The 16,260-nt window shown below is 43.5% G+C and overlaps 1 protein-coding gene across 2 annotated transcripts in view; it reads right to left on the bottom strand.

Moving 5' to 3' along the window:
• The window catches only part of dgkb (diacylglycerol kinase, beta), a 58,304-nt gene extending 43,455 nt beyond the window's left edge, over positions 1-14,849 (bottom strand). The window contains exons 1-5 of one of the 2 annotated variants that reach the window (XM_034611394.1): positions 14,802-14,849; positions 8,885-9,014; positions 8,336-8,595; positions 6,187-6,312; positions 875-951 (exon numbers count right to left, since the gene is read on the bottom strand). In XM_034611394.1, the coding sequence (XP_034467285.1) occupies positions 875-951; positions 6,187-6,256 (147 nt within the window). In that variant the 5' untranslated portion in view covers positions 6,257-6,312; positions 8,336-8,595; positions 8,885-9,014; positions 14,802-14,849. Of the gene's footprint in view, positions 1-179; positions 201-874; positions 952-6,186; positions 6,313-8,335; positions 8,596-8,884; positions 9,070-14,801 lie in introns of those variants that run through there. The other variant, XM_034611393.1, reaches the window with a different exon arrangement.
• Between the last annotated feature and the right edge of the window lie 1,411 nt (positions 14,850-16,260).

Genomic DNA, 16,260 nt, shown 5'->3' with positions numbered 1-16,260 from the left:
GTAAGCGACTGTTCAGGTGAGTAATATCTGCCTGCAAGCGGTTGCATCCCCCCGATATATATATATATTTTTTTTTTATTGCTCCACCACAGCTTGACAGTTGAGTTATTCAGCGAGGAACTTTATGAACATTTAGCAAAAACACAGCAACAACAGAGAGAGGAGGAGACTTCAGTTACCTGGCAGAGGATTTCCTGCTTCTGTGGCATTGAAGAGGGAAAGAAACCCAACAAGTTCACGGATGCATCGTGCAAATATTGCATTTAAAAAGAGTCACAATAAAAATGCCACTGAATTATGGATGTTTTAACTATCACGCAGCAATTATTAATGTATAAACTGGATTAAAAGCCGTGAGCTGGATTAGACTGAGGCTGCGGTTTTCTCTCCGCACCCAAGAAGACGCTCGATATTATATATATTCATTTAGATATCAATTTCTATATAAAAAAAGTTATAAAATCAAGAGTTTAATAAAGTTTTATTCTCCACACCTCATTATTCTCCCACAAAATGTCAAATCCAAAATAGAAAATTTCCAGCCTTGAAATGCTTTTATTATGGTGACATACCTGGAGAAACCATTCAGCTGCAGGGATGTAAATCCAATTATTCTACCTGCTAGAACGGCAGCTTACAGCTCAGCCTGGGCGTCACAATATTTTTCAGAAAATGTGTGAATGAGAATATGCAGAGGAAACCGCTCGTCTAAAAAAATGAATACTTCTGAATCATGGTGTTTAATTATCTGTGAGAAAAGCAACAAGGCGAACAAGTGCATGTGAAGACACAGCCTTTGTTGTGTGTGTATATGACGACGATCTGGATTGAATAGGCCGTAAAGCATCTGTTATGTAATGTAAACTGAACATACCTCCTCTGGATTGTATTTAGCCAACACACCATCTCCATGGAACTCCTGCAGCACATCCTTCAGCTTCTTGGTCGAGTCTGAGCGAACACATCCAGGACAAGTTAGTGAATGTGTGTCCATGTTCTTCTGTTAATCTTCAAAAAGAAAAACACACTGGATTCCCCATGTAGTGAGGACATTAAAACTTTCACTTAGCATCTGCAGGGAGACGCGCACGTCCCCTGTTTGTGAGTCGGAGGTTGTGAATAAGCAGCCAGACAGTCGAGGTCATGTCGGTACACAAAGTGCTCCTCACTTGAGATCCACTATCCTGCAGACAAACCTGTAAACGTTGTGATTTTACTGGTGTCAGCTGTAAAGGAAACTGGTGTAACTCAAATAAATGCAGCTACGGAACAATTAAGCTAACAGGTAAATTCCTGATAAACGGGTATGAAAGAACCGAGAGGATCAACACTGGTCAGAAAACGAGACAGAAGTTAGCATTTGGAAAACTTGGGAAAACGACCGAAGATGGACGACATGACAGCTATGACATGAAAAGCCAAAACATCTTGATCGCCCCCTAGTGGCTGGCAAATGATGTCACGAGAGAAAGATGTCCGTAAAATGTCTTTGGTCATAGAAAACCAATACCATGTTTTTAGGCTGTATATTGTTTGTAAACAGGTGAAATGAATGAGATATGGTTGGTTGGGATATTTATGAACTTGCTTCCAGTAAACCTCTGCTAGGCGACGTCAACCCTCCACCATGTTTGTTTTTGTCTATAGAAACGTCAATGTGAGATCGTGTCGTCTTACGTTCTGTCCGAATCGTCCAGTGTTTGCATTCTGATCATTATAATCAGTTAAATCTGTCATTATATTTGTCAAAATTCGTCAAGAGTTGAAAAATCTTAAACGAATCCAGAAAATGTGTAAATTTGAACTAAGCACAGGCTAACGTGTCCCCACTTGTGTGAAGATTAGAGCGACTCGGTTTACAGACGGAAATAACTTGAACAGAGTCACTGTGATAATGACCGCGTGCTGCCGAGCGTTTATGAGCCCTACTGCTAAATCAATTCCCCGCGCCACAGATACCAGGTTCTAATGTTACTGGAGTTAATAAGAAGAAGCATTTTGTCACAGGCGCCGGACGGCCTGGTTCATCTCCACGCACGAGCCAATCGCTGCTCACAGCAAATTACATTAAGAGGTTAGTTTAAGTTCTCGTATCAGTTTCCTCTTCTTCCTTAACGAGGCCCAACGAAAGCGATGGAGCAGCCGGAGACCCTCCGGTGGCGGCGTTCATGGAACCGCACAGCGTGTCACTGATGGATAATCAGCAGGTGAGTTCGGCAGGTAACTGAAACTGGGTTTGTTACGAACGTTACAGTAAAAGTCCTCACAGATGAAGAGAATAAGAAATGTAATAATTCATAAGCTTTTGTTTTTCATTCGATTTCAAGCTTATAAAGAACCAGGCTCTTTTAGAACAGATCAGGTTCCCACCGTAAATTTTTATTTCATTTGCTGTTTCGACGTCTCAGAAAATCCTAGTTTTAATGGTGGATCGATGACGACCGGCTACACGATGAATCACGACCATAAAACATTTGATTAAGAGCTAATAAATGTTGGAAAATGGAAAAAAAGGCAAAGGTACCAGACGGTGTACATGATTTATAGAGAGGGAAGGAACTACACTTCCCATAAACCATTGCAAATGATCAGTTCTTGAATTAAACCTTGTTGTAGTGATTTTCAGCCGTTTGGGTTATTGTTCTCATCCCTTAAAATCTCATCCGTCCATCCCATCATAGCAGATGTGACTTTCATGGTTGTGGTCAACATTTCCATGGAAACAACAAGCTCCACCAATCAGAGATGTCGCTACTACAGCAAAGGATTATGGGTAGTGTAGTCCTCCTCGTCGTTTACTTAAAATGCAGTTGACATCATGGACTTGTGACTTTTGCATAACATTGTTTTACAATCACGTAGTTTGTGGACTGTTAAAATATTATGGCAGATAATAAAAGTAATGGGATTTATGCCTCTGGAGCCACACTGTTAATCTGTGAGTTACAATAACATCTTGTGTTTACATTCTGTAGATGCTGGAGAATAAATGTGAGAGAAACCTCCGTCTCTCTAGATGCATTTGAGTTTCTCTTCAAAGCTTCATGTCGTCTCCTTCTCGCACTAATGGCCTCGTGTCTTTTCTTTTCTCAGGGTGAATTTTACCATCAGTGTCTGGAACTAAACGAGCACGTGTCATCATTATTAGCGCGCCATCCACACACGACCATTACGGAGCACAGTGATTATGTGTCCGCTGATTGCCTGTCACATTCACCAGCGCTAAATTACAATTTATTCTCTCCATCAGGCTGATGATTTAACCAGTGTGCGGCTCCGAGTCATCAGGACGTCGGGGTTTTTTCGGGATCATAAACACATTGAAGATGTTTTTCAACCTTTGAAAAAGTAGAAATCTCTTAAGTGGCACTCTGCTGCACTTTGCACATGCACGAGCAAATACATCGCATAAAGAGAAACTCTAATTGTTGTGAGTCAGATCTTAAGGTGCGTGACTGGGCGCACAGCTATTAAAATGTTATGAAAGTGTGCACGGCTTTAATGAGAGAGACAGGGGGGGAGGGTGGGGGGCTGCAGGGAGAGATGAGTAGGTGAGGTGATGTGATGCCTATTGTTGCTGCTCAGAGAGAACGGGATATTTTATGACCTGTAGCAGGGCAGCACACAAAGAGTCGCCCGGAGCTCGTTGAAACATGATTATCCAAATCTGTCTCGCGTGCACACAATGCCTGCACACACACACACACACACACACACACACACACACACACACACACACACACACACACACACACACACACACACACACACACACACACACACACACACACACACACACACACACACACACACACACACACACACACACTTTAGTTCTCTCTTGATGCTTTGTGTTCCCCCCCCCCACCCCTCCTAGTTCTGCTCTCTGCTTATTATTCCCACACAATTTTTCATTTCGAAGCTGCATTGTGAAGCCTCACGTCGCTGAAACGTTCATTCAACCAACTCCTGAGCCTCCCACAAATCAAATATTTGCAAAACATGAAAACCCATGACCAGAAGCTGATTGGCTGTTGTGTGTAGCAAAGAGACAGAGAGAGAGCTCCCTTAGAGTGTAATGTCAACGGGTACAGAGCAATTAAAGGGAGAAATGTGTTTATCAAGTAAAACAGATCCTGCGTGAAGAGCATTAATTATTAAGATTCTCTTAAGAGCAGATACAACACACATTGTTTGAAACGGCTTGAGGACGTTGCATTAAAAATAGCTGAGATACTGTTCAGCCACTCGCATTGGGCTGCAATCACACAGCGAGCGGACAAGGAAGCACTCAGCATCTAAAAAAACGTTGGACGTCCAAAAGACTTTCTTGGCCATCGTTCGTCTTCCCACAAACGATTTACTGTGACGGACGTTGTTTTTTGCACTTTCAAAGCCGCCCCGACACCTCGGCGTGTGTGGGCGGTGCACAACATCCTGCGGTGAGCCTGCCAGGTAGCGTCATACTTTCCATCCCTGGTACCATTTCAAATGATGAAATGTGTCAACGTCTCGGAGCGTAACATAAACTCCCGGCATCCAGAGCACAGTCTGCTGAGCCGGGGAGCCATTGGTCGGGGCGGAGGATGAATCATTCAGAGCTCTAACGGCACCACACGGATTAAATGCCCGAGCAGCTCGAGCATCAGCGAGACGAACACGCGGCCGACGATTAAAACATCAAAAATTCATCATTAGAAGCCGGGGATGTTTGAGATTAACCACAGTGAATTGAATTGCGGCTGTAGCAGTGTTTCCGCGTCTGTGGAGGAGGAACACTGACGGTTTAGAGGCTTAAATCTGAGTCGCACTGACTTTTCTCAAGATAAAAGGGAAAATTTACCTCACGTCAAAACAATGACAACTTTTTTTTAGCTAGAAGAAACGGCACGGACGCAAAACAGACACGAAGAAAGAGACGAGGAAGATTCAACGTTTGGGGAAAGATTGTACGTCGTCTTACCAAGATTCACTTGAAGAGGGTCAGTGTGTTCTTTAGAGACACTGGTTCAAGACATTAGCTTAGCACAAACAGCTAAACCTCATCAAGAGAGGTAAAAATACACCTTCTAAACAAGATGGCTGCTAAAATCCAAACATTTAAAGGAGGTAACTTCAGGTTCTCATCAAAAGAACCACACAAAGAATCCATGAAAAAAAGATAAATGTAGAATCCTCTAATATTTCCTTTACAAAATTATCTTTGCAAATTATCTGACGACCGTCGCCGTGCAGATTTAGATTTCAATATCGAGTATGCAATCTGCAATTGCACATCTCCAACAATTTTTCTTCCATTATCAAGAATATGCATAAACAAGTTCAAATTGCAAAACCTTAAATATCTGTTCTTAGAAATCAACAGCCAAACATTTCACATCCAGTAAAACCTGCAGAACGACGACAATATGACCACGGCTGCGTCGCTGTCAGAGCTGAAATAAAGTGTGATCTCATTTAATATGAGAATTTCCCTCCAAACTCTACTGAATCCAAAGTATAATAAATAAGCCGGAGACATTTCTAACTTGGGATTCTTCAGATTCCTGATGTCAAGTGTTTTTCCCCCCGTGGAAAAAGGGAGATCATCTGTAAATGACCCCGACTGACACGTGACTTCTATTTGCACCTGGAGAAACTAAAATGTGTGAAGCAGTCTGTTGAATCACTCGTGCGTGCAACTGATGACCCGGGAGTGGTTCAGGGAATAACTGGCTGCTATTGGCCGAGTTTCTTCATCAGCTGTAGTTTAGTTTAGCTTCACCTGTCAGACGTGTATTTATCAGGGCTGATGAGAACAGAGGGTGTGAATCAAAACCATAAATGGGCAGTAAAAACCAAAACCTGTTAAAAAGAGACTTCGGGTTTTGTCACTGCAGGAAACCGCTCGTACGTTACACATAATAATTTGACATTCATTCATCAGACAAAATGTTCCTCTTCCAGTTTCACACATCCCTGAACTTAACCACGAGCTTTAATTTGAAAGTGAAAAAGTTTAGCACAGTGGGCAGCTCTTTGTGAAAGCAGCCTGAGGGTGGGGTACAGGATGTGACTTGGAAAAGGACTTTTCACACAGAGAAGGGAACGACAACAAAAAAATTACAGCATCTCCTCGACATCACACACACACACACACACACACACACACACACACACACACACACACAGAGTAGCTCTACTCACACTGGGTGTATTCCTGTAGCAGGGCAAACTCAGCCGGGGTCAGTGTGACCCATTTGTCCTGGCAGCTCATCGTGTTCAGGCCTCGTCTCTCCGTGCGCCGAGCATCGGGCGCAGCGGGGCGTCACACTGGGGAACAGCAGCACACATCAGATCACCTGTCCCATTAGCAGCTCCTTACTTAATGACGGAGAAAATGACAAAACAGCACAGACGTGGCGGAACTGACACCGAACGGGAGACGCTTGCTGGTCGTAACGAGAACATGGTGCATTTTGAAAGGTTCAGGAATAATGGAATCAATTTAGATATTGATATATCAAAGCATAGTATTGGTGGAGCTGTGCATCATGCTGGGTGCCATTCTACTCATCCTATATCTATATGTCTAGATTTTCAAAAGGTCACAGATTGATCCAATAACTGTTAAAATGATCGAATAAACCTGATAATGACCAATTAGCAACATCTGGACTGCAGAATAAATCATCCCATCATCCCGCTTCCTAATGTAAACACACGTTTTCACTTCTTTAACGCATAAAATATCCACAAGGATGTTTTCTGACCGACAAGAAAATATCACAAGTTGCATTTCTGTTAAGAAAAAACCGCAGCGACAAAAAAAAAAACATAAATTAACATCAATTCAACTGTTTACTCATTAAATGTTTTTGTGCTAATTTGGGCATAAAACACTTCACAAGCTGGAGCTGGTTTCTGAAACGACCTTGCATCAGCTCGGCTGGTTGCTATGATGATGACAACATGATGGAGATCAAGCTAAAATGTTTTTTTGCAGGCTGGTACTCATATTCTGTAACCGAGTCCAGTATCCAGCGTTTCATTGGCGGTAAACGAGTGTTTCTGCGAGAGTTTTCGCCAAAAGCCATTCACACGATGTGTCGACCGTTATGTCACATACAGTAAGTCAAGGTTTCCAGCTGCTTTAGGGGAGAACGATGCACAACACACAGCAGCAATCACATGAATCCAAAACGTGCAAAAGAATGAATTGAATTTGAGGTTTAGCAGGTTTGTGCTCCGAGGCTGAGATTCTCCATCATGTCAGAGTGTGGATCACTCGCCTCATAAATATTCACCATGTCACAGAAGCAAAGTGTCGACGTGATATTTTTGCGTTAACCAGCTGATTTATCAGTTTGACACACATCAGTCCCTGTTCGCTGTATTGATTAGAACAACATCACGGCTCTGCTGTCGAGCTTTGCATGACCTCGCTTTCCCTCTGGTTTGTGTAATGAGCGTGCATGTTAGCGTGGGTGTCACTCAGGCATCTGTGTGGGTCTGCGGACGTGCATTTGTACAATCGTGTGTGTGTGTGTGTGTGTGTGAGTGTGTGTGTATCATTCCTCCAGCTCATGATTAGCTCAACAAGTGGACGTGTTCATTCATGTGAAGGATGTGTGCGTTTCTGCGTGCATGTGTGTAGCTAACAAACACCAATGTGGTTTTAATTAGGCATCAATGTTGTGAGGACTGTTATGCAAGTGTGTGTGTGTTTGTGTGTGTGTGTGCATGTGCAGAAAATGTTAACCATCAACAACCCCTGCAGGAAAAGGCTGTGACATAAACATAAGCTGTATAAATTATGAACAGAGCATCGTTATTACTGTGTAGATACACATAAAAAGCAAGAGTCAGAACAGTGAGAATCCACCGGTGTTGCTGCGTTAACACGCTGGGTGCGTGGGAATCTGCCTCCCTCGCATAAACTTTGATCTGCCCCTGGAGCTCAGGCGAGAAAATGATCTGCAGTGTCTTTATTTCATGTTTCTGCACATGACGGCACAAAAAAGGAGCTGATGGAGAATCTTCTCATTCATCTCATCTGTCTCCTGTGAGTCTATAATTCCAGCAGCTTCATACACTGTAGTAGCGATGCGTGCCGTGTGTGCTCCTGCTGTTGTAGTGCACCCCTCACAACACACAGGGCTGCCATCCTCTGAATCCAGCTCCATCACACCAGCTCCTCTGTGCTGCAGTGCTGCAGTGAGGAGGCTCCATGTGCAACAATGCCCCCCAACAAGATCTGAGCTGATGCCGCGACAGGAGATGGGGAGCAGCCGTGGCCACACTGCGACACAGAGCAGCATAGAGACGAGAGAGGAGAGATCAACACGCTGCTCACCTGCTGCAGAGAGGAGGAGGAGAGGGAGGCGTCCTCCAGTCCAGCCAGATGTTTTCAGATGAAGCTCCTCATCGCCTCCTCTGGCTCTTCTCTCTCTCCGCTGCACGGCTGAAGTGGGTGTGCGTAAAAAGACGGAGAGGAGGATGGAGGAGATGGAGCAGCAGCAGCAGCAGCTCCTCTCTGATGCATGCGAGCGTGAGGATGATGGGTGGTGTTTGTTTTTCTCCGGCGGTGTCTGGTCTCTGGTCAGAGCAGCATCACTGTGGATGTGAGGGAGAGAGAGAGAGGAGGGGAGAGAGAGAGAGAGAGAGAGAGAGAGAGAGAGAGAGAGAGAGAGAGAGAGAGAGAGAGAGAGAGTTACCCAACGCTGCGCTGCCTGCAATGATCAGTTTCCATACTCCCGCTCCCTCGCGTCACATCCCTCCATCGCTCTGCTGCTCACCTTCCCCTCCCTCCTCTGAAACACCCTGAGGTCCAATGCTCTCCTGTTATTTTTCTCCCTCCGTCTCCCTCTCTCTCTCCCTCTCTCTCTCTCTCTCTACTCCCCACCTCTCTGCTTCTTTCAGTCCATCTCCATCTCTCCGGTCACGGTGGCACACATCAGTCATCCGGCCACATTAGCTTTCAGCACGATGGGCGGTAAATGCAGCAACTGGTGGGATCTCTCTCCTCCAGAGGACTGAGGAGAAAGAACAGAAAAAGAGAGGTGGGGGGGGGGGGGGGGGGGGGGGGGGGGGGAGCATACAAAGAGATGAAAAGATGAGAAATGAGGACAAATAGAGTGAGAGAAGACGGAGAGAGAGAGAGAGAGAGAGAGAGAGAGAGAGAGAGAGAGAGAGAGAGAGGATGAAGCTGAGGCAGGAGGAGGAGGAGGAGGAGGAGGAGGGTGGATTCTTTGACCAATTTGTTTCCTAAAAAGGAGATTTGAAAGCTCTCATACAGGAATTCATTTTACATTTGAAATCAATACATTTCAAGCAGAAACAAAATGTGGAGATAAAATATAGAAATGAAAAACCTTGTAATTGTTATTTAGAGTAAATGAAAAACTAGATCCAATCAGAATTTATGAATGCAGAATAAAATGCACAATTCTTTCAGGATTTGGACACAGTCCCACAGTGTTGGTGAAAAACCAATAAGCTCCAATGTCGGTGGCCAAATAATAAATTAGATTAAAGATATGATCGAGTATTATCTTGTTACATCTTCAATATAAACACGTAAAAGAAGCATAAGTAACGTTGATTTGCTCTGGATAACAAGCATCATCATAATAATAATAGAATAATAACCACTATGACCCTGACCTCCACACCTTTGTTGTCTTTACACACAAAAGAATGAAAGACACGAATCATCAAGAGTCTGACGTCCGTAGAAAAGGTTGATAAAAAAAAAAAGACAATCAACAAAAAGACTTGTCACATCTCAGAGGATAAAATAACATGTTTTCAGTTAATTTTATTCAGAAATGAAGATTCTGCCGCTTCGTGTTTATGCATCATAAATATGTTTCAATCGGCGTCATTGACATTTTGGGCGTTTAGTCGACTCACTTGTCCCGAGAGATGCACGACGAGCGCGCACGTCGGAATGAGCTCAGTGTCTTAGGTGGCTTCACTGGAAGCGATCAATAGCAATGAGCCCCGGGGGTCAGAGCCTCGTCAATAACACATCAAATGTAAGAAAGTCTTCAAGTTGGCACAGAAAGGAAACAAACACTGCTAGAAGAAAGAACATGGGGGGGGGGGGGGAATTAAAATCTGCATATTTTAGAAAAATGTGACTCATAATATTGCGTTTTTTAAAAAAAAGGCACAAACTCTCTCTCAGCACTGCTCACATTAACAAGAGGTCGATCAATGAACACAAAACAAATCAATAGAAACAATAAATATTTATTACAGGACGAGCATTTAAATCCACATTGTTCATGTATACGGCTACTTTAACTGTAAATGGATGCACGTGTATGTTTACACGACATTACGACAGACGTAAAATGGAATTGACCCCAAAGAGAAAAGGTCAGTCAACCTAATAATAAAAGGAAGTAAATCTTAAAGGATTTACCAGATATTTATATAAGATAAATATACAGGCCCTTTAAATTCAAATCCTGGATCTGCCCCAGATATCTACAGCTAAATGTATTTGTTTTCTTCCGTGAGCCCTATACCACGTCTTTCGTTAGAAATCTACCTCCGTCATGGAGGTAATGAGATAACAAATGCAGCGGACCAAGTATCGAGCCATGTGGCACTCCAAACATTACAGCAGGATGGATTGACTATTTATATAATGTGGTTTTTGGATTATTCTTATATCAAATTTAAGTTTTCACTGTGTTGGCTACTTTTATCATCCGCTCTGGTTGGATAGTAGCTTCAGTGACCTTTTCATTTATATGGAGACGAATCATTTGAAGAATACGACAAAAAACACCAATATTTTCAACACATTCTCCGATTCTCAACTACCTGACTATTCTCTGAGGGAGGGATCACGTTCCAATTCCCCCTCGTACGTCTAGTTTGGTTGTGAAGCGTCTTGAGGCAAAGGTGTGAAATTTGGGCAAAGCACCAACTCTTCGGCAGCTATTTTTTAAAAGACTAGTGGATCAGGGGCCAGACATTTACCCTCCAGCTCCTCCAGGGGAACTGCTGGAGTACAAATCTCCACCTTTATGGAAACAGCAAACCTTTCTGCAGGAGGCACAGAGGTTACTCAATAGTAGCGTCTGCCCCCATTGTTCGGAGGAGAAAAGACTTGAGCTGCTTCCTGAAACAAACCTCAAAAGTATAACATTTCATTCATCAGCTCACCGACGACCTTTAAGTCCCTCGCACCGTTTATGTAGCCTCCCACCTGCAGGAGCCACCGACCCACCAGCGTCAGCACGGATCGACTTTCGTGAAAGATCGCGGAACAATGACCCAGATATGGGCGGTGTGTGGGTGTGTGTGTGTGTGTGTGTGTGTGTGTGTGTGTGTGTGTGTGTGTGTGTAGCTGAGCAGTGTGCCAATAACATTTGTGTTTCAGCGCTGCCTCCAGGCCGTCTGTGTAGGTCATGTGGGTGTTTACATTTGTGTCAGAGGCAGAAGCTGCTGAAGTATCGACACGTCCTTCACATGTGACGCTCAGCGGGAAACAGGGCATCTGCTCCTCAGGGACGAGCAGTGAACGGGACTCACAGTACACAGTATTTAGATTATAGGTCTTTAAATAACTAATTGTAGTAAAAGTTAATATTGTGGTGCTGGTGCATAAAGGAGGCAGTCTGTTGCTCACTTTATTGCCGTGTTTGCACAGTAACTTTCACTCGTGCTGTTACCTCAGCTGTGAAACACGGGGACCAGCAGGTAAACGGAACAGCCAGAGACGACTTCCTCCTCGCTGCCATACCCTGACCAATCAGTAGCCTGCATATGCTGATTCTGCAGGTTAAGTTTAGTGGTAGTAGTAACAAACAGAAGTTCCTGATGATAACATCAGCTAATAAAGATTAAAAAAAATATCATATACACCTAAAATAAAGCAGTCACTGAGACAGGGTGTAGAGCGGGTCGTCCTCTAAACAGAAGGTTGTTGGTTCAAACTCTTCCCCTTCTACATGCCGAAGTGTCCTTGGGCAACGTGCAAATGTGTGTGAATGGCAAAAAGTGTCCTGCAAATAGAGACCATTTACCATTTGAACCACATTCTAATGTTAATCTGTAAACTTCCAACAATGATAAATTAATTCCTACGATTTTTCTCAGAAGACATTTTATTCTCTGCAGTTAAATTCAACTTAATTTATTCTGAGCCGCTGCTGGACACTGATTCACCGACCCCCTGTGTCAGTGGTCTACATTTAGGCAATAAGAGATGATCTGATGTCATAGACAGCCTTCTGTATTTCTAAGGGTTGTGTTGTAGATGAATCTAGATCTTGACATTCACCTGCCTGAGCGTCATCGCACTACACAACAACAACCACCACCTCCCTCTGTGACGCTTCCCTCTTTGTACAGGATGTGGTAAACATGCAGATGACACAAAAGACGCACGTCAGACGAGGCCCGTCAGCGCTGACAGCATCGGACCTGCATCATCAGGGGATCTCATGAAGTCATCGAACATGTGGGTCACACACACCCCGGCAGCTGACTGCATCCCACTCCGGATCAATGAGAATCATAATGTAATCCCTTTGTCTCCACGGTGGCTGCGAATGTGATTCAGTTAAACCAGTTTAGCAATAAATTTGCTTTGTGACTCAGCAGCGTTGGACACATGCACAGAAACAAACAGTGAGGAAGTAGAGAACGTTAAAAACCAAAAGCTTTGCATACGCACTCTGCTGATATGACGACATCAATACAGAGAATAGAGTCGATCCTACTTTCTTTCTCGTTATATTAAATTCATTAACCTGCGTAAGAAGTCGTCCCTCACTTCTTAAACAGGATTTTTATCAGAGTAAACCAGTGACTAGATTGACTAGTGGTTAAGTAGCTTGTCTGAGTCTTTCCCAAAGTTCAGAAATTTACCAAACAACACATCTCTTTCATTTGACTTGTACACAAAAATCTACTGTATAAAAATGTGGGTTTGTTTTATATAAAAAGGCTTAATGATACAAAAAAAAAGACTAAATACAAAGACAGTAGTGGTCGAGGGGCGGAGCAGCCGTATCGAGGTCCCACCAATTAATGTGCTCGACCAATCGCTAGTCAGTCTCAGCTGTCAATCACGACGTTTCACCTCGTTTTTGGTGGCATCAAATAACTAAACTATTTTGACTCATGTCCCATCTGCCAACATGGAGGAGGCTGCGTCTTGGAAATCTAAATATTTGGCTTATTATCCATCTTTCTATAGTTTGTATAAAGTCTACGAGGGAAACCATATTAATGTATTATTTGGTGGATTTTCTTTCTCTGTTCAGCTTATAGTAAAAAAAAAAAAAGCGGTTCATGCCAACTGACCAAACAAAGACCAGTAACAAGAAGAGTAAATCTAGAAGCTCCAGAACCCCGGTGACGAGGTGAGTCCCCTGTGCAGAGGATGTGAGTCTCTGGTTATGTCGCCTGTATTATGACACACGGGTATAAACTGATGATTCCAACACATTCCTGAACACCACATATTGTATCTTGATCCATCTGCCGCGAGCAGATTGGTCGTAGAATAAACATCACATTCCCACATCGACGTTACAACAGCACACAGCCAATCAAATCGGTACGTTACCGAGACCGGGGGGGGGGGGGGGGGGGGCGTCACCATCCATGCCTGTGACAGCAGCACGTACAGTTATCAATTCCACCCCCCCACTTCTGGCCCCGTGCGCTATAAATAGCCTAGCGAGTCTAGTTGCGGAACACCATGTATCATAATGGGACCATACGTAAGGTCCTGTCTTGAGCGAGCACACAGGCCGACCCCGGGTCCTTCTTCCCAGGAGGCCGCAGGCCAAATTGATTCTTGCTGGGTAACGACAGCTGGGTCTCCCTCGCCGAGTGTGTACGTCCCCGGGCAGGAGTGGAGCAGCATTAGGAGTTGGGAGAGAGTGACGTTAATGTATGAACACTTAATATGAGCCCGGGGGGCATCTGCCATTTCCAGCTAATCTCTCAGTATGTTAGAGGAGCACTGGTCATTAGTGGAAGAGTTTCATTCAAAGCGTCCGCCGTGTGCACACAACATTACGTGTGTTTGCGTGGCGTCGGGATGATCGACGCCATCGGGACTCAGAGAGTCGATCTATGAAGGGAGGAGGTGACTGTTTAAAGTTGTAAAGGATAAATGTTATTTGGGATCTTGAGAACGATTCATGGATAAACACAAACTATCTGATTATCACAGTAACTCCTCACTCATCACTTCAATTAACTGAATCTTACATCAAGCTCTAAATCGTGGCTTTTAATGTCAAACTGTGTTGATCTCTCACAAGCACCTAACTTTACACCTTTTAGCTCGTAGAGATTCATGTGAATACATTTTAAATTTATTTATCAGCCTGTCGGAGCTCATCCTTCTTCTTTGCTCTTCATTCCTGGAAAGAGGCGTCATTGTGTTGTTTAAACGCTCCAGACACACAAATACAACGTGTGTTGTTTACAGCCTCCATGTTTTTCCACATTGTACTTAAAAGCACGCTGACAAGAGAAGATTGGAGAGATTCGGTCTCACATGAATGAGACGGTCAAAATAAACAAAGCTTCTAGTACAATAGAAGCATTTCAGTATTAAACAAACAGAGGAACAGGAAACAGAGCAGCAGCAGTTAGGTCACGTAGGTCATAATTCAAGTTTTAGGGAAATAAATAAGCAACGACATTATAAAAATATATGATACACAGAGAAATAGCAGTAAGTTAAAATCTCTAAAAAGGAAAAGAAGTGCCATGTTTCAGGTTTGCAGATGAGCAGGAAAGAAGCTGTTGGACTTGATGAATTAAAACAGACTCACGGTTCAGTCAGCAGGTGGAAGGTGAATCATCTAAATGTCCAAACAACGTGGAAAAGACCAAACTGAGACACAACAGGGAGAAGGACGGAAACACCAGGGAATCCAACATGTGACAGAACCAGTCAAACCAAAGTGGGAGGAAAAGCTGGGACGTCCCCAACAGAGCAGAGGGAGGAAGCAGGTTAATTAAACTCAGGTGTGTGTGACACATGAGGTGGAAACAGGAAACTCACACACAGAGAGGAAGGGAAGCAAGAAGAGGAAGAAAGCTTCAAAATAAAACAGGAACTAACTGACAGGTCACTGAGAGAACATATACCTCCACCAAGGCCCCAGTCCCTCATGGAACCACATTTAAATTCATGAAAATGAAACCTACTCATCAAGATTTATTTCTCTGGGAAATCCGACTTTCCTGGGGAATCAAACTTTATTTAAACTGGTTTGGCAGGAAGCGACGGTTCCTGGTTCCAGAAACATAGAACACATGCAAATACTGAGTTAGGATAGAACATCACACAGATCTGATTCCATGTAAGTGACGTGTGTTTGCATGTGCCCACATTTGTGCATTCATGCATGTGTATGTAGTAGGACACACACACACACACACACACACACACACACGCACACACAGACACACACACACACTTTGTGCGGACAGTTGGTGATGTTATCGTAGAATGACTCACTGGAGGAATCTGTGTTGCTGAGGGAGAGCATCACATTTGTTCAGTTTTTTCCATCTGCCACCGAGCAAACGAAGAGAGAAGAAGGAAACAGACGAATACGATGTGTTGATTTAACTGTTCATGCAAAGATAAAACTCGTATCTGTAGAACAAACGTAGATTTAAAGTTATAGAATAAAGTTTGACTGATGATCGTCACAGTGTCTTTTTCAGTGTTGTCATCTTTGTTGCTTGGATCTCGCTCATTCTGCACTTTTCAGAAAGTCAGTCAAAGAAAGTGTGTTATAACTTTTGTTTATGTTTACACTTTACAGAGCATTAATTAATTAATGGATATCGTAGCCGTTATGCTCAGAATTGTGCATAAGCAAATTCTTACATAATTTCCCCTCTTTTCTACATCAAACACTATAAAATAACCAATAACTGCTGCAATGAACAGCTCAGTTTAACAAGCTGGAGCAAAGGAAAAGTTGTAACTGTAACAGAATCACGTGTTTACTCCAGATGCTGCAGCTCAGAGGCCGTGAGGCGTTGGAGTCGTCCGGTGTTTTCCCAGTTTGCAGGTTTCCTCTGAACACTGCTGATGCAATTCTGTCCTCGACCCAGTGAACAGAACAAATTCTTACGAGAGCACAGGCGCTGTGATGATAAGGAACTGGCATGTGATCATATTCATTCAGCTTCGTTCTTTACCCGGTGGCCGCGCGAAGAAGAAGAAGAAGAGTGAATATTTATGTTCTCACTTCATTTATCTTCTGTCTTTCT

This window comes from Hippoglossus hippoglossus, chromosome 16, assembly GCF_009819705.1.
Source record: "Hippoglossus hippoglossus isolate fHipHip1 chromosome 16, fHipHip1.pri, whole genome shotgun sequence".
NCBI lineage: Eukaryota > Metazoa > Chordata > Actinopteri > Pleuronectiformes > Pleuronectidae > Hippoglossus > Hippoglossus hippoglossus.
The sequence above is the reverse complement of the archived record's forward strand: the minus strand, read 5'-3'. Positions and strand labels throughout refer to the sequence as shown.